Source organism: Amphiura filiformis, chromosome 9, assembly GCF_039555335.1.
Source record: "Amphiura filiformis chromosome 9, Afil_fr2py, whole genome shotgun sequence".
NCBI lineage: Eukaryota > Metazoa > Echinodermata > Ophiuroidea > Amphilepidida > Amphiuridae > Amphiura > Amphiura filiformis.
Genome location: NC_092636.1, coordinates 25,646,340 through 25,668,664, shown reverse-complemented (window position 1 = coordinate 25,668,664; position 22,325 = coordinate 25,646,340). Strand labels below are relative to the sequence as shown.

General features: G+C 36.4%; 1 protein-coding gene across 1 annotated transcript in view; it reads left to right on the top strand.

Annotated features, from left to right (window-relative positions):
• The first annotated feature begins 3,580 nt into the window (after positions 1–3,580).
• Positions 3,581–22,325, top strand: part of LOC140160799 (guanylate cyclase soluble subunit alpha-2-like) — a 175,473-nt gene continuing 156,728 nt past the window's right edge. The window contains 1 exon segment of the mRNA XM_072184108.1: positions 3,581–5,266. Within this exon segment, the coding sequence (XP_072040209.1) occupies positions 5,006–5,266 (261 nt within the window). The 5' untranslated portion in view covers positions 3,581–5,005.

Sequence of the window (22,325 nt, the reverse complement as noted above, 5' to 3'; positions counted from 1 at the left end):
TGCAACATTGTTCTGTTATTATCACATTTATAGGGGTTTGAAGTGGTATTTCGTAAACTTCGTCAGCAATTGGCATTCATCACAGCTGAAATACGCTTGCAATGTACCAATTTTTGAACAAGGGAGGAGCTTAAAATATGGCTCATAAAGGTTTTACGTACTCAGAAAGTTTGAACGGCACCCCTGAGGTCAAATGTTATAAAATTACAGTACAAAACAACTGCGCGGATTCTTGGTTGTCCAATCAACTCACGCTGTTTCTTTGTGTACAGTAAGTTTATAACATTTGGCCCCAGGTGGCCATTCAAAATTTCTTAGTGCGGAACACTTTTCAGGGCCATATTTTTAAAAGCTCCTCCCACTTTCAAAACTGGTAGATTACAAGTTCATTTCAGGTCTGACGGACACTTATTGTATTTAGATTCAGTAAATATCACCTCAAACCTCAATAAATTTGATAATATCAGAATACTGTTCCACAAATTCAGATATTTTACCCCACAAAATTCAAATTCAGTATCCATAAATCCGCCATTTTAGGCTAATTCAGTACATTATGAGCTCCATTATGTAAACTAATGGAAAGCACATTTTCTGACAAATAATTACTTTACACCATCTCCCGACACACCCCAATTAATATTTACCCCGTGCTGTTTATGCAGACCCCTTCCAGACCAGTCTTGGAATTTTGCCAAAAAATATTCCATATTAAATGTCAAGTCTGTAGTAGCATCTGAGCACTATGATTGGGGCTTTTTTTGGCTTTAGCAGAATGTTATAAATAAATAAGATCATAATCGGTCCTTTTCTTCGAGTATTATCTTGAGCTCTGCAATTGGCGTCCCACGTTGGGCGCCAAAATTACAATTCAAGACATTTCATCTTCGGTATTAGCAGTTAGTTATGGCATAGCGTAAAATTGATACGGACAAAACGATGTTTCACTGTTTGTTTCGGATATTGTTTCTAGTGTTTAGTCCATTATTTGAAACTATATTTAGACACCACTTTCAAGCAAGATTATGGTGTTTATTTTGATAGATAATCCGATTTAACATTCATAATACTCATTACCCATTCAATCTCCATCTGTTGCTACAAGAATTAAAAAAATACTTCTTGCATCTGGAAATGTTGACGACCTCGAAGACTGTATTGACTCAAATTTATATGAAGGCATATGAAATACATTCCCATTCACTTGCATTGTATCTTCATTTCATTAAGAATCGTATTCACATATGAAATGGGAAGAATCTTTGTCAAATCAATTGTGGTAAAATCTGCGAAAACAATTATTGTTATGGCAGGTTAACTGGGAGCTATATAATGTGAAGGGGTGTTACTTTCAACATTTGCTGCCGATATGAAACAAGGTACGTGAAATGTGAAACTGCACAATGAGCCTTGAGGATATATATGGAGTATATCATGTAGCCTGTAAAAGAAGACAGAGACACATTCAAAATATGAATTTCACCTCACATTAGATATGTGATACAATATGTGCATTTTGATGATCCAGTGCGCAGCTGTCTTCTGTAAAATATTGATTTGAGTTTGTTACAGACATAACACAACTTAACAAACTACCCAAGCTGGAAATAACAATCGATACCTTTAACAGAATGCATAACATATTGATATTTTTGACAGCAATATGGGGTGTTCTTTTTAAACCATGCAATTGCACAAAGTAGCTTCACGGATGTTTTAAAAGGAAAATGTAGCACTCGCAAACGGTTTTACAAGATGCACTTAAAAAGAGCTATAGCATTTTTATTTGGTTTATATCACAAGCCAATTTGTCTACTTCTCACCATAAATCATAGCATTTTTAACTTACAGATAACCCGTTCTTTTAATATATCATATAGATCCTATCCTATCCTATCCTATCCTATCCTATCCTATCCTATCCTATCCTATCTATGATTTAACAATCATTGGTAGCCATAATTATCATCATTGGTAGCCAAAATAGAAATGACGCGGTTTTTTTACAGTTTGTAATAGACATTTTCATCTTATCTGTACCAATATTTATATTTACTCTCAAAATATAAATGTATTTGACCTAAATCATTTTCAATTTCTTTTTGTATAAAGGTTGCAAAACCAATTAGTGTTTCAAACATTCCGGCTTTATTAATTCACCATTGCGTCAGAGACAGTCACGTGACATGCGGCACATTTTGGTGACCTAAAATATTAATTACGACATTCGATTATCTTAGTACACAAGGAAAAGTGATTAAGTTCCCAAATCTCTTAAAGGTTGGCAAATTTGAATTTGGAAATATATAGCAAAATACTTTTCTTTATGAACATGATGAATGAATATTGGAAATTATTTATATTGTTAGAAAATGATTCGGATCCTAAAATACGTAATTGCCTTGAATGAATCATTTTGTTTTAAACCATGAAGATATGTTTCCTTCTTTAGGACATTAACATAAACCATGAACTATAATTTACGTTTGCGCATATATATAAATAAAGCTCGAATATGCGGTGAATATTTGAGAAATAAAAGAACAGTTCTATAATACCATCACAGTTTGCAGTCTCTTATACATGACACCGTTCCCATTGACGTACGTCATATCAAGTATGTTGCATCGCCTTAAGACCTAGTGTCATGTGCACTTCGAAACTGGAACCCGCTTGGTGGAATCACCCGGGCAAAATTAAAAGTGGGTGCAATTCGAAGTATGGAGGTTAAAAATGAAAATATGGAACCATTTCACATATCCTGTTTCGTTAGAAGTGTTGTGTACTTTTAAGTTCATTGCACCAGGCCATTTCTGTTGTTCTATGTGTGTTGCTAGTGTCGCTGCGAAGCATTTTGAATCGCAAGAGGAGTTAATGCTTATTAATCAATTGAAATGTAGAGAGATAATTTTTGTTTGGGTGATTCTTTTCACAATTTGGGTTTGTTGCAAATTTGTGATGTTATTAATGTTAAAAATATTGTCTGATAGTTTCAGACCGGATAATAAGTGGCATATTGTATTTTTTGAGACATTTTCAAGTTAATTCCTACTCTCAACATTGTTAATAATATTTTTAAAGGCCGATATCTCAATTTCCAATTTTATAATACCATAACTTCCGAACTCAATATCTGCTCTTAGGAATGTCCGATTTCATTGGGGAAAACGGCGTTGTGGAGCAAAATATCTCTTTATTTAAGATATGTAAAAACCTCAAAATTCATAACCTCCCCAAAAGTGTCTCCTTTTGACATGAAACATCACATAATAGCCAAACTCGCATCAAAACACATTCCAATATGGCCAGATTTCTCTTACATTACACAGAAAAATGCAATCACTTATCTATAATTCTAAATCGTTTATCTTTGTCTTAATGGTTGACACTGGTTCTGTAATGTCTTTTCCATAACCTGTCTTACGACGTTAACCCTTGCAATGTAATTACGTATTTCAAAGTGGATGGTGGTGAATCTAGTGCAGGAAACAAGGTAAACGCCCGCAACCGGCCATAGGGAGTTAGTCGGTTCGCTTCTTCATCACAACTAGTATAGTGAGTATTGGATCTCATCCCGCGAGCCAGCGGCTACGTCCTGTGATCATAGTAGCGCAGGGAGCCGTTGTAACGGCGTCTAGCATCAGCACCAAAGCGGCTAGCTATGCGTTGATATTGCCTTAGATCGATGACTGCTATGACGTATTAGATGAATACAACCAAATACAGGGTCAATCCTAGTGCTGTGGAGCTTTTCTTAAACAGGAGTATTTTCGACTTGCCTATACATGTGATAAATTGAGTGAAAGACGGCGAAGACGGATAAGAGCTTTTTTCAAATCTACATTGAAATTGGATGCTTTTTATGTGAATGGTATTTTGAAGACCACGTGTATCAACATATTTGAATCTATTGGCATTCGATGAACTTGAGGTCAAAAGGTCAAAGGTGGTTTTACGAGTGGACCGTTTGAAAGTGTTTGGGGGAGTGGCGTAAAGTACGTGGTGGAAAGTATTCATTTCTACACCATATCGACATAATATCTTTCAGCAGTTTGGTGATATACATTCTTATTGTATTTTCTGTATAAGCAGTGTGTTTACGAATGTGCTATTGAAATTCTGCTGAGTATGGTATCATCATCTGTCCATGTGTGAGTTAATATAGATGCTTTAACACCATATGCACAACACACACACATCGATGCAAAATCATTGAGTGATCACATGAGCTGGTAATAAATCGTAAGCAGCAATGTGAGTGCCTTTAGTTGGCACCTTTGATAATGTTTCTATTAACGATCTAGTTACATGGTTAGCGACTTGCTAAGTGTGATGGATTAACTACGATCATCTACGTGGGTTCTGTTGAAGGATATTATTTAAATACTCTATTGCCAGAAATCACGAAACCACATATTGGTTTGATTGCAATGATACCAATTTAAAACTAATTTCAGCTGCGCTATTGCTGGAATTGACGATCATATATTTTGTTATAAATAAGTACTACCTATCAGAATAATAAAGGAATTTTGAAAAGTTAGTAGTGTACCATCCAGGATTGAAATTAATTGGATAACAGCCTTCATACCAACACTTAACTGTTCATTTCATACCAGGAATCTTATTCGCACAGGACATGTGAATTAGCGTTAATCAGTAAGTACGCCACCAGGTCTTGTTTGAAAAAGGACGAGAAGTCAACAAAATTGACTTCTTGACTGTTTATAGTATTTGGTCTTTGACGACCCATTTGTGGCACTTACCAGGACTGCGTTGCAGCCACAACAAGAAGTAGATCAATTGAATTATTCACTCCATTACACCTGCACATTTCGCTTTAGCTATATTTCTGTGATATTGACCCATCCTTTGGGGCTTTACTTAAAGAGTTATAGGCATTAACCTGCCTGTTATACAAATATAACTATACCAGTGGATATGACCGCTCTTCCTGTATAACTTAACAACTTTGATCCAACTGTTGCACCGCAAACATACAGCCATGTTGGAGTGTCCTTTTAAGAAAAAGCTAGCGCTACATACGCAGCAAACTGGAACTAATGGAGAAGGAGGGGGCGGAGTACCTAATTTGCCCCCACCTAGGTCACCTTCTTCCCCTTCACCAAGCTCACCGGATTCAGGTTCACAGACACCAGCAGCTTCAATGACGTCATTTTTGTCAGAAGGGGATGCTATTAGTGGTAAACGCCATTTGAACCTTAGAAGTTTGAGTGAAGGAGTTGCAGCTCTTGTTTTTCCGTCGGTAAGTGATAACAGCACTACATTAACAAAGTTGACAATCTCATGCTATGAAGGTATTAATTATATACTTTCATGGAACAACAGACTATATTAACCCCTGATAAAGTCTTGGATTATCTGTAAAACGTATTGAAACGCAATTTGTTCTGTAACAACAATGATAAAAAAAAACATGTCAGAGGGACTCTGGTCTTCCATCACAAAATGTGAATCAAATAAAAAAAATGTAAATGGTTATTCCCTGGATCAAATTATCATTATTCTATACGTCGAAATGCCTTTAAATTTTGTATGCAAAAAATTATTCCTAAAATATCAAAGAATTAAATACAATCATATACAAAAAACGTCAGCATAATAGGTTTGACACGTACAAAGGAAACATTTTTATTCTTTTGTATCTTATGAATAATATACAAAAGCATAAGGAATCTAAGACAAGACATTTTCCAAATGGTTTAATTAAATTATTTCTTCCTTTCAGAAAAGGGCATTCTCAATGTTATATACCAAACCCGAAATCTTTCTTTCCAATTTGCCATATTAATAAATCCTGGGGGAATTATTTTCGTATGAAGGTATTTCAGTGATAAGATGTATACACTTTAGCGTTGATTGACATTGCAGACCCAGGAACTGGGAAAACTATATTGACGGTTACATTGAGTCCGCTGTTACATTTCCTATGCTACCTCGTACAATTTAAACGTTGTTTAAGGTGATTTGCTTGAACGGCGATTTATTCATTTTTGTAATGAAATTTTTCTAAATATTCCATCGTAATTATTTTTTCATTGATTACTGTAAAAGATATTGTGCTCGCAATAATCATCATTGTCTTAGTAATAACTCATGACAACTGATGTTAAATTGAACGTTAATGTATTAAATGGTAAATTGTAGCAATAAAAATGTGTAGTAAATTGATTTTCCTTAATTGATCCTAATTTGTCATAAATAGATACTTTGGCAATAAATTTTAATAGCTCATCTGTGATTAATTTAGAATTTTTCACTAAGAACATTACAAAAACAAATCAACAAATGAAAGATATTTTAATGGAAAGTGCGATACTAATGACAAATCTTCATAACAGAAATTGAGAAGCAAATAAGTCGTCGAATAAAATAAAAACCCTCTTACGGCTAGTGGTGACGCATTTATATATTTCATTTCACGTACCATTAACATCGCTTCTTATAAAAACAAGATCAAGATGAGAATTCACTGCAATGCGTGGTAGACACCAATAATTATACCATCACATCCCATACTCCCATAGACTCACTGTAAGAATAATATTATGCTCATGTGTGGCGGAACTCTAAACCTTTATGTAGGTAAGACAACATCAGCATCCTTCTACCAATTGAGTCAACATTAAAATGAGGGTATTTAATTTAAGTACTTAACCACAAATCCCGGACTTAGCTTTTACACATATTACATGTAATTGAAATGTCATGCTTAAGAAACGACAGGAAGATTTAAAGATGGTAGTCTAAATTATTTTAAAAGCATTTTGTGATCGGATGACGGATGTTGACACGAATGGAATTTAATGGTTGACAAATTTATGGTTTCTGTGTTGAGGGAATGCGTTTCTTACATGTTTAATACTGAATTGAAGGACGAGTATATGTGTGACTCTTCTTGTGAAAAGGTGGAAAAAGTCAGTGTGCAGTGTACGGTCGCAAGGGTAATAATGTATTTACGATAGAGGGATGTGTGCGTGAAAGAGAGAAAGAGAGAAAGAGCGAGAGAGTGAGTGAGAGAGAGGGAGAGAGAGAGAGAGAGTGAGTGAGAGAGAGAGAGAGAATTAGGAGAAGTAGAGCGAGAGATACATATACGAATGAAGCGTACAAGAAGGTTTGCTTCCAATTATAAATACAGCACATTCAAGTAAAAATGCAATAATTTACTAAAATTCCATTGATCTTCATTGCATTTAATGGGAAGCTCATTATGTGCATTTTGGGTGAATTCCTGTTATTATTGAGTGCTCAAACAATTCTCGCAAGGAATATGTATAATGTAATCACAATAATTACCATTTTTATAAGTGTAATAATTATTGTCACAGTCGTTATTCATACTTTTTAAATGTAAACAAAAAGAAATCTGCTCCTCATTATGGTACCTGTAATTACGATCTGTAAAGTGTTAAGTGCATCCTGATAAAAGGAGTTCTACTCCATCATCAAATAATCTTATTTATCAAGTTTATGTTTTTAAACATGAATGGTTTTCATCGTTGCTAATCGTTGCGCTACGAAACATTAACTACTAACCAGTATTATATCACATGCCTAGGTTAGTGGCGTTTTGTTGAATGCAGCTGATTTGTCCTGTAATTTGTATGATAATGTTGATGGTGGGGTTTGTGGGATGCGTCTTGCACTTGCGAGCGTGTATGCCAGTATTCGTGTTCCCGTGTGACTCGAAATTCTCAATAACTGTTAATATAGGGTCCACAACTTATAAGTTCCCCCTAAATACTTTGACGAAACGCAAACGTGTAAAAAGATATAAGTAGCCTTATTTGCTTTTACACATATGGACCAAAGTATAGCGTCACACGTCATTGCGTTCAGTCACAATGGTTCATTATGTAAAAAAAGATACTGTTTTAAACAGTGTTTAAAGTGGCATCTGAGTCCATAGGAATCGGATCTCAAACAATACAGTAGGCCAGACCTATTCATGTGCTTGTTAAAGAAAACCTGATTGCTATGGACGCAGGTGCAACTTTTAAAACGACCTCTTTTCTTACACAATTACCCATTGTGACTGAACGCAATGATGTGTGACGCTATAAATTGGTCCAAAGGGGTAAAACAAATAGGGCTATACATATCTATTTACATTTTTATATTTTGTAAAATATTTTTCGACTTATTGTAAAAAGTATTAGGGGGGAACTTATAAGTTGTGGACTGTATATTTTGCAGGAACCTGTTATGCTAGTTTGATTCCTTGCATCATTTCCTTTCTGAAAATGTATACTTTTATAAACTTCATATTATTACATTTAGAGAAACAATAACATACAATATCTAAATTACTGACTCGAGAAAGGTATACAGACTATAATAGTATATACCTGGACACAGAGGCAACTATAGTTTGTGTCTTGCGTAGGTCTTTTCCAGTTGCATCATCCATTCAAACAGAATTATCGCACTGAGACAATTTAACTGAGTAAAATCAATTTTATTGTCAATGTTGCCAAGTTAATCTGTCTCAATGTACCATAAACCATAATTGATTCGCATTAAGTGACTGGCTGTGAGCGGGGTAGACCGTGATAGACTATGAAGAAATAAGAGGGAAATTAAGACTGCAGATGTCACATATATAATCTAAAAGATAAGCACTTATTAAAAAAATTGAGTCAATTTGAATTAATTCCATACTTATCAGCACATTTTATTCCATAATTTATATAGCATGGTTTCTATAAAAGCGATAAACTAAAAGGAAATGCATATACTGAGGGGCAGTATTCATGATTTATTGACGGCAACCGACTAAAACAGTGCTTAGGCGGCTTGTAATAATGCTGCTGACTTACCATACTGATACTGCTTAAAGATAAGGCTACGTTTGATCCACAATGCTCAGTACAGCATTACGTTCCATTCATTGAAGTGTGCAAAATATCGCTTAACAGCTTACCAAAAACAATATTGGCGGGAAACGCATATCGTCATGTAAAAACAAGAAAGATGTATTTGCGCAAGTCAGTTTATAGCTGCTTTATGCAATGTACTTTATTGCATCGGCACATCACTATATCAGAAGTTTTATATGTGGAAATATTACAAGGAGCAGCTATTGCGGTTCACAAAGAACCATTCTGTTTCTGTGTTAAGCGGCAGGTAAACGATACATTCAATGAGGATAAATAGAAAGTGACATAAATGAAGTTGACATTTTTCACCGAAGCAAATGAAGAGAAATCTCTCTTATGAATAGGAATTCCTAATACAATACAATGTTGTTTTTTATCCAAACTAAGATTTATACATGCCTACGTCGTGACTTGATAAATAATCGCAGAAATATGTTATTAGATCAAAATAAATAGACCATAATACCTAGTATAATGTATATTCTGTAAGAGCATGATACCTGCAAGTGACAGGCACTTAAGAAAGTAATATTTGCAGAGACATTTCAAGAATTGTGTTTACATAGACGTTTTGATAATAGTATTTTAAACATTGGTTACATGAAAAATTCGCTATGGGTTCTTTTCAAATTAACGGTTGGCCTAGGGTTTGTTGACATTTGTGTAAGTAACAATAGAATCATGAATTTGTTGGAGCATTATCTCAAACACTATTGTCTTGTAGGTTTTAATCATCACTTAGATATCTTAGATAGATAAGTAGAATTGAAATAAACATCAAATTTAATGATGAAAACAACTGAAACGTTGAAGATATCGATATTGCTTTAGAATTCATCCACGTCATCCACGTCATCCTTGTCATTCCCATCATCTCCTTATTCCTTCTTCTTTTCCTCCTCCTGTTCCTCCTCCTGATCCTCCTCCTACTCCTCCTTATCGTCACTCTCACCGTTACATGCTTCTAATAATTTAAGTGCTGCATCTTTGTATCTTTCTGGCTTAAAATATTACCTCTACCTTAAATTATAAAAGCTACATCCAATTGTAATGTCAGGAAAGACATTAAAATCCATCAGCGCAAATAGAAAACATTAGGGAACGATACAGCTGGCACTAAATTTAAAAAGAAAGTATTAGAAATAGGAATGTTTGTTTCGACGTTTTAAGTAGGTCGTGGCTTTGACAGAATGAGGTTAATGGAGCTTATCAATGCTACTGGTATAACCAGAATCACAAGACACCACTCTGTGTGATTACAAACAGTATTGCCAAACTTGTCAAGGCGCGATAACATTTCACCTAATTTGTATTACCTTTGTCTTCAGTGGGGCAAATAATTCCCACAAGGTGGTGTCAAGACGCCCAAATTTCGCCCTAACAATTATTTGCAACGGGATATCATATTCCGTAAGCCGTCAAAACTAGCCCAATCTGGTAGTTTTGTTGAGGCGTTGGTAAAAGTGATTACCTGGCGAGTTATGAAGCGAATGACCTGAGTTTTAAGTAATGAGGTTTACGTTTCCAATTTAAACGTGCCGCTGCATAGGATGACAGTTTGCACCAGAGTGACAGTGCATTGTGACATGTCGCAGGCATTTGCTAATGATCTTGTTCTTCGCTAATGCAAATAGGAAATACACACAAAAAAGGCATTCAGGTAGAACAGATTGTGTAGTGGGAGTATGTTTGACAACCGTCATACAAACTAGCGTCTTTGAGAGAACAGATTGCATGGTACCATTCAGCACCGTCCAGACATCATTATATAACCTTTAGAATTAATTGTAACGTAGGCTGTCCTGGTGTATCGATAACGTTGATTACGATTTCTAAGTTAGTGCCTCTTTGTTGCTTACTCTTGAATGATGGTGCTATATCTAATAGACATTAGACATTAAACATTGTCAAATGTCTAGACATTGTCGGAGATGTCTATGTTAGAATGTGTTTTTCTATAAACAAATACAGATAAATTATGAATGAATAAGTTACAAATACAATTTATAGTAAATTTTAAAGACCCGGCATCTTTAGATCTACCGTTCAAGAAGTAAACATGTCGTGTCAGCAAAGAAGGGATATGTGGCTTCTAAACATCGACGATGTATTCATTTAGCGTCTGATGTTGGTCCTGGTGTATTTCAACTTTTAATTCAAGTAGTTTAGAAGTGTTATATCATTTATAACGATGATACATCTCGATATTTTGAAGTCGAAATCGTTATTGTTGTAAACTTGTGATTTATTACGTACTTACCATGTGTACGTACCTTTTGTGGACTGTGGTTAACAAACACTAGAGTGCGACCTCAAGTGAACATCGCGGTTTCAAAGGATATTACCAAGATGTCTTAGTAAAAGATTAAAGACAGTTTAACCAGTAAGCAATGACGCATTTGTTCACCAAACCTATTCACATATACACCAAATCGGTTTCTAGGATAAAATCTAAAGTTTTGTGCGTCCCTTGCTTCTTGAGTTTTATTCTACACTCTCCAATTACAATAACAAAACAGTTCGTCGCCACCAATAGACACGAATCAGTCATTGAAAAAAGGCTGATATTTCCTGTTCCCTTCATAAACAATTTAAGGAGAAATCTTAGACGTACCGCTAGAGAAAGTTGGGAAGAGGAAATACCATGGGTTATATGTAACGTCATCACCCAATAATTACACCAATCATTGGAAGATTTGTGCCGCAATATGATAACGACAAAAAGACTCATCGTACCGGGTTTAAAATGTCGTCATTTGGTGCTGCTAAAGGATAAAGTATACGCCGAGTTAGATGATGATCTGAGGCACAAGGACTGATGACGCAATTAAACAAGTAGTATCAGAAAACCAGTGCGTAAAAGACGAGCACTGTATGATATTATAGACATCTCCGTAGACATTGACAAGAGACACCAGGGTCAACACGTCAGTCTCTAATTCAATTACTGTAACAGGTTACTTACTATCTTTGTTTACACTAAAAACAATATAGCTTTCATTAGTCTAGAGACAATGCGTAACAATGAATACCACTATACCTGGAAGGCACTTCGAAAAACAGGTGGTAATTGGATACGGTGTTGTGTGTGTTAGATACAGGTAATACTGGTAATACTAAATATCAAAATATTAATAATGCGCCGCACGAATTGATAAGTAATGCAATGAAAATTCGATTAATATGATAAGGGAGGTAACCCGGTTAACTTAGTAGACTAGTAGTTCTGACACGTTGACATGTTATACTTGTAGATATATTTGAGCGAGTTAAAAGAGGCAAGTTAGTTTAAGATGAGTAAGTTTGAGAGATAGCCCCGTAAAGATAACCCCGTAGAGATAGCTCCGTCATAAAAATGACACTATTGACCAAAGTGGTTACAAATAGTAAAAAAAAAACACCAACAAATGACATAAAACTTTGCATCCATACTTTTGAATATGACAGGAAATGGTTTCTGACATGTATTGGCTCAATTGTCCTTTAGGTAGATCAGGGTAGCTTTAGAAGAGTGGCCAAAATATTTGCTTTGTGAAACTCACGGTCACGTACAAAGTATTAGTAGATCTAATTTACTTATATCACAAATCTTTAAGGATATCCGGTGTTATCTAACCGTCTTTAGCGAATTGCCCTCTCTGATTTGCCCATAAGCTATAGCTTTAAATTTAGCCATAAACCTAATACTTGCTCTAACCCTAACTAAATACATACCATGAGTCGCAACCCTTACCTTGAATTAAATTAATAAACCATAAACAAAGACACATAGCTAGAGGACCAGATAACGAGATAACTTCAACAACACATGGGCCGAAAGTGACATTTCCCCTATCTAGGTAGCTACCAACGTACTTGTAATAATCGACACGTTTAGCCTGCAACATGTAGTATATAGCTTCCAAGCCAGTGATCATTACAAGATAATCTTTGAGACCAGTAGATGGTGTCCCGAGGATAACATCTTTATTTGTTTTGTGCGAGACATATTTAGACTAGATCCGTTCTTACCAAAATAACTTAATTTGACGTCCGGTTGCTCTATCCGAGGTTAATCCTTCGCTTGTTATTTACAAATTTGGAAAATAGATGTGATACTACCAGGTTTAAAGTAGTTGAGATGCAAGCCCTTGTAATGTGGTTTACTGTCAGATCGAAACGTGATCCTGTTGATCGTAAAAGTGTGTCACAACATCTTATTTGATACATTTTATAACTGGGATAGATTAAAATTATTATTTGAAAAAACAAGCACGCTTTGGATTATTGCACATCATAATCATCTTAAGTATGGTCTAAAGGCAAGAGGGCTGAAAAAGATGAATTATAAGAGCATGAGCAAGTTAGAATTGGCCAATGAGGCAGAGCGTTATTTATTACAATAACACTCGCAAAAATGGCAAGTAATTATTGTGATTAAATTAGACATATTCCCCGTGGGAATTGTTTCAGCACTCACTCAACAATAAGAGGAGTCCATCGTACTAACGTGGATGAGCAATTTAGAATTGGCCAATGAGGCACAGCGTTACTGTCCTATTCCAAAGGTACGAATCTATTCATTGGCCAACGCTCATCACAACAATTGAACTGTAAATTGAGGACAAAATGTGGAATACGTTAATTTGCAGGCGTTTAGCATAATAATAGATACAGCTCGGAGTTAGTCCACCTACTTTGTTATGCAATACGCATACAGCTCGGAGGTTAAACCATCTCCGTGGTTGTACAATACTTATACTTTATTGTGGTGAGAAATTTTGGTTAAACTGATATCAGGTAGAGAAACACAGGATCCACGTATTTTGGACGCTATTCCTGATACTGTAAAAGGTCAAATGGTTCTTACAGCTATCCAAGTGATAACCAAAACAATCAAGACAATCGAGACATATCTGTTACACAACACCATCATTATTGACAAAGTTAATAAGCCTCTTCTTTTTCAAACGCCAATTTGATTTACTTGATAAACCGGTTATGTCACTAACTATTAACTTGAGAATTGGTTTTATTACTCTGAATTTGAACATATTTAAAGGTACTTAAAACACACGTCAACGCAAAGTAAGTTCCCGAAAAGGTCTCGCCTTACGTCGGGGAAAGACCATAACCGGACTTTCTGGTGTTTGAAAGACTGACATAAACTTGAGCTCAATTAGGGTAGATTAGAAGAGTACCAAATATATTTACTCTGTGAAACTCACGGTCACTTACAAAGTGTTAATAGATTCAGTTTGTTTCATTCAAGGATATCAGACTCCGGAGTTATCTTATCGTATTTAGCCAATTGCCCTCTTCAATTTCTTTCATGTGTTATTTTGCCCACAAGCCATTGCCTTAAACCTAGTCATAGACCTAATACATGTCCTAGCCCTAACTTAATCCATACCATGAGTCGCAACCCTTACCTTAAATTTAATTCATAAACCCTAAACCAAGACACGTAGCTGGAGGACCAGATAACAAGAGGAAGCTATGACACATGGGACAAAGGTGGCATTAGATTGTTCCAGATGAAATTTAAACACCCTATTGAAGACATGACATTAATCACCCACACAGGGGATGTAGATTTCAAATGGAATCACCCATTCAGGTAACTCCATTTGAAATTCACACTCCCTGTGTGGAAGATTAAGGACATGTCTTCCATAGAGGGTGTATGGATTTCAACTAGAATAGTTGCCCATTGTACATTACCAACATACTTATAATAATCCACATGTGTAGCCGGCAACAATTAGCTCATAGCTTCCCAGCCATATATCATTACAAGTTAATCTTATAGAGACCAAGAGACGGTGTCCCGAGGATAACATCTCTACTTGTTTTGAGTAAGGCATAATAACTTAATTTGACGTCCGGTTACTCTATATCTGAGGTTAGTTCTTGGCTTGTTATTTACAAATTTGGAACATAGATGTGATGCTACCAGGTCTTAATGTAGTTGAGATTCAAGCTATTGTAAGTTTTATAACGCAAAGAGGTTTTATTTTACATGGCCACAGATCGCCTTAAATAACCACCATCCACTCTACCACTCAATTATTATTATATTACATTTTACAACATTGAAATATAGGAATCAATTTAATTGGGGCACTATTTCTGATACTGTAGCAGATTAAATTGTTCTCACAGCTATCAAAGTGTATTATAATTAGAATAATCCAAACGCTTTTACAGAGACATAGCTGTTACACAACACCATCATTATTGACAAAGTTAACAAACCTGTTGTTTTTCAAAGGCCACTTTGATTTACTTGATAAACCTGTTATGTCACTAACTATTAACTTGAGAAAAAGAATTGGTTTTATTACTTTGAAGCGCAATGTTAAAGGTATTTTAAACATACGTCAACGAAAAGTAAGTTCCATGAAAACGATACACACAATTAAAGGCCTCACGTCAGGAAAAGAGCAATAACCGAACTTTCCGGAGTTTGAAAGACTGTCGTGAACTTGCAATTGAGTTCATCACTCGCGAAAAGTTTTACAGTTTATATATCTCACATCAATTCGGTTATCGCCGAATCCCGTGAGAGTAAATTGTGTTGAAATAAGGTGATCACTGGTCATCTAATTTGCCGTTTGCGTAAACATTGTCAAAATACTGGACACGAAAGTATGCGACAAGTTGGAGCACAGGTAAGCAATTGAATGATCTGATCGACCGACAAGGGATGGGTAATTCGAGTAATATGCCTTTCAGTGTCATTTAGCTCTATACTCTACAAGTGGGCCTTGACTATATAGAGAAGAAAATCTATCAAGAATTTCAACGACACAGAGAATTATTTTGTCAATCGACCAGTTATAATCAAAACTTCTCAGGTTTACACCTTATTTACTTTTCAGTTCATTTTCGTCGGACACTTCAAGACATTGATCATTAAGTACATGGCTTCCGGAGAAGAATGAGGGAAACTTGGGGACACAGAGTCCTTCAAGAAATTTGCTTACATCTTGGTTTGATATGAATGAAAACCAGATGATGTGAGTGTAACCTACGAGGTCATACTGTGTCTTCTTGGTTTGGGGTAATATCAGTGATGTTTGTTTTCATAGCGGTTCATATATTTTGGTGTGCCGTTGAAATCATTAGGTGAGGACAAAACGTTGGTCTAATTGTTAGTTTTTGTTCTTGATGATAGTGATGATGACGATGACAACGACAACGATGATGATAATACTAATGATGATGATGACGGTGAAGACAACGAAGATGATGATGATCATGGTAGTGATATTTATAATGTCAGTCGGTACAGGCGACAAGTGACGTACGAGGCTGACGAAACTACAAGCATGGCAAGGCTAACAGCCCGTTCATAATAGACGGTTAGCAGTACAAATTGAAAAACAACAGTACAGTGAGGTTCTTTGTCGAACCCCAACGGTTTTAGAATAACATAAATTTGCTTTAGAAACACATAATACATTTAGAATATGTTGTGAAGATTTTATCAGTACGTGTTAATCCGATGGCGACGACGTCAACCCGATATTGCATACGACCCCCTCTGGATGGATAATGTTGATGAGGAAGATGAAAATCACGATGACGATGAGAAGTAGGACAATGTAGGAAGAGGAAGAGGGGAGAAGAGGAAAAGAGGAGAAGTGAAGTACAATGTTAACCATAAGGAGGAGGAGGAGAAGAGGAGTACGATGTTGACGATAAGGAGGAGGAGGAGGAGGAGGAGGAGGAGGAGAGGAGTACGATGTTGACGATGACGGTTTACTGGTATTATCTTCTGTAATATATGTTACCGTCCACCACAAACCAGCCGTTAAGTCGGCAAATTGTATTCTGAGTTGCAGTGTAAAATGTGCATACTACATGTAGTGCCAGTCAAACACCTTTTAAAACCGATCAATGATACTATTGTTCAAGAGGATAATAAGCTTCTACCCATGTCTATAGAATTCTTAAATAGCTCTAGTTTTTGTTTGCTTTGGCTAAATCCTGTTCAAGTGGTGGGTTACAAAGCATTGTATTTGGTCTAAGTATGTATAACCAACAATTAACAATGAGAGAACATTCCTGAACCTCGTTGACATGGGGATGATTTGAAATGACCGCCAATTATGAAATGATGAAAAAGAGACACATATAGGATCGAAATAAGGTACCATTATGTTGAAGGAGCAAAGTTCAACAAACCATAACCCCGCTTCTGGATATCGTTTGAAGTCAAATGATATACCATTTAAAGCTTATGCTATATATTTTCTAAACACGAAATAAAACAAAATTGACCGGGCCGACTTTATGGCTGGTTTGTGGGGGACGGTCACATGTGTGATATATTTTGCATTTTCTATTTAACGTAAGCCTAGATACTCACGTCCCCAAGTCTAGCATTACATTTTAATATTTGTAGTTAAATTGAGCGGCATATCATTCCCTCCGTGACGACTATGTTTACTCACTGCGTTTAAAGATGCGCTTGTTTTTCTAAATCTATTTACCCATGGACAGATGATAATTTGTTCAGGCGCATTGATTACACATGAGGACATGAATGTGGAACAAGCGATGTTGAGCTGAAGTCATGTTTCACATGTTGTCAGGCGGTGTGTATGAATATGTTGATTGAAATCCTATACATGACACTACACCGAATTGCCCGAATTGTGTTTGGTTATCTTGCTTACATTATTGATCGGGACTTCTTACACACGATACACACAACTGCTTTATAGATATCTTGTTATTAAACTGCCTTCACAGTATGTTTTCAAGGACATTGACTATGTTGTTATTGTGGTCGTAATTTGAATGAGCTTCGTTTCATTTCGAGATGACTGCAGATGACCCTTAAGATGCTTGGTATTTCACAAGCGGATTTGTTAAAGGGTTGAGTGTTTTCAAGTATAGGAATTAATGAAATAAAGTTATGGTTGTTGACTCGCCTGTAGCAATATGCATTGGACGAAAACATGAAGTGGTTTTATGAATGTATACAAGCATTCCCTCATTTCAAATATATAGTTTTGGTTTCTCTATTGTTCAGAAACCAAAAATCAAGGGATTAAAATGTGGAGATGAACTGGTATGCAATCATAACACTATTGTGCTGGGAGGACACAAGAGGGTATATATAATCAAAAGTATAATGCCCTATAACCATACGTATATAATAGCCTATTGTGCTAACATTTTCATTATCGATATCTATCACCGCGGGCGACTTTTGCCGTAGGTGGCATACTTCCATTACACCATAAATTACACCCGAGTTCCGAGATTCGTTTGATAAGTTATGGATATATACGAGACCTAGGCCTACATGTAGAAATCATGTGCATATATTGAGGGGTGGGGCGGGGGGGGGGTTTTGTTTATTTGTCTGAAATATAAACGATGCATGATGATGTAGATGATTTGATTATGAATTAGATTATTCCCCGGAAAGCACAACCCATACCTCTTACCTATGTTCCTCCGCCACCTATATATAACCTCCTCCTCCCCTCCCCACACTCGATATCGACTCTTCCCTATTATTCCACTCCACTCTTGAGCCCCCTCTCCCCCTCCTTCCCTTCCCACTTCCAATGCTCTCTCCCTCTGTTTCTCTTTCTCCCTTACCCTTACCCCTCCCCCCACACACACACATACCCTCTTTCCCTGGCGATCTCTTCTATCTCTCTCTCTCTCTATTCTCCAATAAATAAATTGAATAAAAGTTAGTTTAAACCAGCTTTCTATGATATTGATCTTCCGTCATGCGACATGCACATAAATAGAGTTGCGTATAATAGTGTTTATAACAATGAAGTCATAATCTGTCAAGTGGCTATTGTAATGTCTGTGGAAATATTTCGATGGTCTATATATTTTCACAGTGAAATCAATGGCTAATTCGTAGTCTCAAGTCAATGCTTTCAAACTAAATCAATGCTTTCAAATGTAGACTGTGTTACGAGTCGTACTTGACTCAAGGCCAAAATCACCTTTTACCCGAACTCACACGAATGCACAACACAAATACACTGTTTGATTATGCTAACAAAATCTAAGTCTTTAATTGAAAGCACGTTATTATTGGTACAACATATGACAACAAATGCACATACACAATAATCAAATATAATCACTATTTATCTATTTTGTACTTAGCCAGCATTCTTCTTCTTGGCGATCATAAAGTTCTTGCAATGTTCTGGACGACTGATGTAATATATCCTTATTCACTTGTCCTGCGAAAATCAGCGAAGTCCTTTGAACACTTGCATTGATAAATCCTTGCGTATAAAATCCTCATACGAAAATGGTGTTACTTTCTCCCAAGTACTAAACTCCTTGCGTCGTTCTCCAAACACATTCGTAACTCTTTGCGCAGTTCTCCAAATCACTTTACTCCTTGCGCCGTTCTCCAATATTAAACTCCTTGCACTGCTTTCTCCAAACTTGGTGCTATTTCCACCTTTCACACAATATCTTCAGGAAGCAGGACTGCGATGCAGTTGTCCCCACTTATTTTGACAGTTGCGTTGAATCAAAACACCAGACTTCAGCAAGTCGACAGAAGAATATATATTCCTTTCTTGGAAGAATTACGTTCATTGACGTATTCTAGATCTTCTCCGACAACACTGGCAAATAGTAGTACTTTGACCACATAAAATATTTCTGGTTTGCAATTTCCTTTCTTTGAAGGAATTGGACTGTAAGCATATTAGCTAGCTAGCCCAGATCAACACTATCAACTGTGAATCATTGTTTACATTTTCTTATTATATACCAAGCTTGGGAAAACCCCATTCTATTCTGGGCCATTTACTGCCTTCACACTATGCTCAATCTGGGAAATTCCCAAGTCTTACTTATAACTTTAACCTTTCTCATTACATCACTTCCTGAGGGGAAATCCCATTACATCACTTCCTGAGGGGAATCCCATATATGATATCATCTCTTTACAATCTGAAGGGGGGTTCCAAATATTCCAAATTAGATATGATTCAACTTGTTTTGCTCAATTTGAGAGGGAATTCCCAAAATGTCATCACTCATGTAACTTTGTAAACAAAGATAAATAATCAAATTAAATTATTCAGGGCACATCACACCCTCCCCCTTAAAAGAAGAAAGTTTGAATGCAATGAAAACTTTCTTAATTGTTTTCTTCTTTTACATCAACTTCAACATAATACTAACTTTGAGTGCTTAACTCAACATACACAGTGACTACTTGTCACACAAGTTCCTTTTTAAAGGAATTTTTGTTCGTCAGTTTTTATGCAATTCTGGACAAGGCATCAGCCATTACATTGTCTTTTCCCTTAATATGTTTGATGTCCAGATTGTACTCTTGCAAGGTCAAACTCCACCTCACCAGTCTTTGATTTTTGTTCTTCATCCTGTTTATGAAGGTGAGGGGATTGTGATCTGTGAAAACAAGCACAGGGTATACTGTGGTACCCAAATACACATCAAAATGTAGCAATGCTAATAGCAATGCTAGACACTCCTTCTCAATTGTGGAGTAATTTCTCTGGTGCTTGTTGAATTTCCTTGAAAAGTAACAAATGTCACTGGCATCAACAGTCAACTTGAACTGCTTCTGAAAATCAGGTGCAGTAAGTACTGGTGAACTCATGAGTATTGATTTGACTTTGTGAAAAGCATTTTCACACTGTTCTGACCAAATGAATTTTGCATCTTTCTTCAACAAATCAGTCAAAGGACTTGCTATCTCTGAAAAGTTTGGACAGAACTTTCTATAATAGCCAACCATTCCTAGAAATCTCATGAGTGCCTTCTTGTTTACAGGTGTGGGGTATTGCTCAATTGCTTCAACTTTGGCTTTGATTGGTTTCACCTGACCTTGACCTACAATATATCCCAAGTATGTGACTGTGGCATGGCAAAACTCACTTTTTACCAGATTGACTGTCAATTGTACTTCAGACAGCTTCTTAAACAATTGATGGAGTTGTTCCATGTGTTGTTCCCAAGTTTGACTGTAAACAATCAAATCATCTACATACGCTTCACATCCCTCTATGTCTGCCACAATTTGGTTCACCATTCTCTGAAATGTCGCTGGCGCGTTTTTCAACCCGAATGGCATAACTTTGTATTGGTAAAGACCAAATGGTGTACAAAATGCAGAAATCTCTTTGGCACGGTCTGTGAGCGGAACCTGCCAGTACCCTTTCAATAGATCAAATTTGCTAACAAATTTTGCATTCCCAATTTTGTCTATGCAATCATCAATTCTTGGAATTGGGTACGAGTCTGTCTTTGAATGAACATTTGCAGCTCTCATGTCTGCGACCAATCGGTATGAACCATCAGGCTTGGGAACAAGAATGCATGGTGAACTCCACTCACTACTACTTGGTTCTATGATATCATTGTCTAGCATGTAATTGATCTCATTTTTGAGATGTTCCATTTTCAATGGATTGACTCTGTAAGGATGCTGCTTAATTGGTTTAGTTTCACCAACATCTACATCATAAAATGCAGCATTTGTTCTACTTGGCGTATCAGGAAATATATTGTCAAATTTGTGAATCAAATTTGCAATTTGACTTTGTTGATCTTGAGAAAGATGACCTAACTTTGAGTCCAAATTAGTGAGCACATCAGAATTGTTCAATTTTACGTTATACTCTTTGTGCTCCAGCTCTTTATCCTGGTCAAGTGTGACATCAGAATTGTCATCTTTACTCTTGTCTACATTGGCGATTTTGTCTACATCGGCATGTTTGTCTACATTATCAGTATGTTTTACTGTACACACAGGTTTTGGAATGCCACTGTCACTTCTTTCAACATACTCTTTGAGCATATTTATGTGGCATAACTGCCTGCTCTTGCGTCTACCAGGAGTCTTGATAATATAATCTACTTCACCCACTTTTGACTCTACCTCACATGGGCCATGGTATCTGGCTTGTAATGGGTGTCCTGGAATTGGAAACAGTACTAGAACTTTGTCACCTGGTTTGAACACTCTCTCTTTGGCATGTTTATCATACCATTGTTTCATTTTGGCCTGACCCTGTTTCAAGTTTTCTTTGGCGATATCAGTTGCTCTGTTAAGCCTATGCTTAAAATTGGAGACATAATCCAATAAATTGATATCTGATTTCTCATTGAGCCACTTTTCTTTCAACAACTTTAAGGGCCCGCGCACTGTGTGTCCAAACACTAACTCAAAAGGACTAAATCCTAAAGTTTCCTGAACAGCTTCCCTAGCAGCAAACAACAACAAGTGTACTCCCTCATCCCAGTCCCTCTGAAATTCCAAACAGTATGTCCTGATCATGTTTTTCAATGTTTGGTGGAACCTTTCTAGTGCACCTTGTGATTCTGGATGGTAAGCACTTGAGGTATACTGTTCTATACCTAATTGATACATGACCTGCTGAAATACTCCAGAAGTAAAGTTTGATC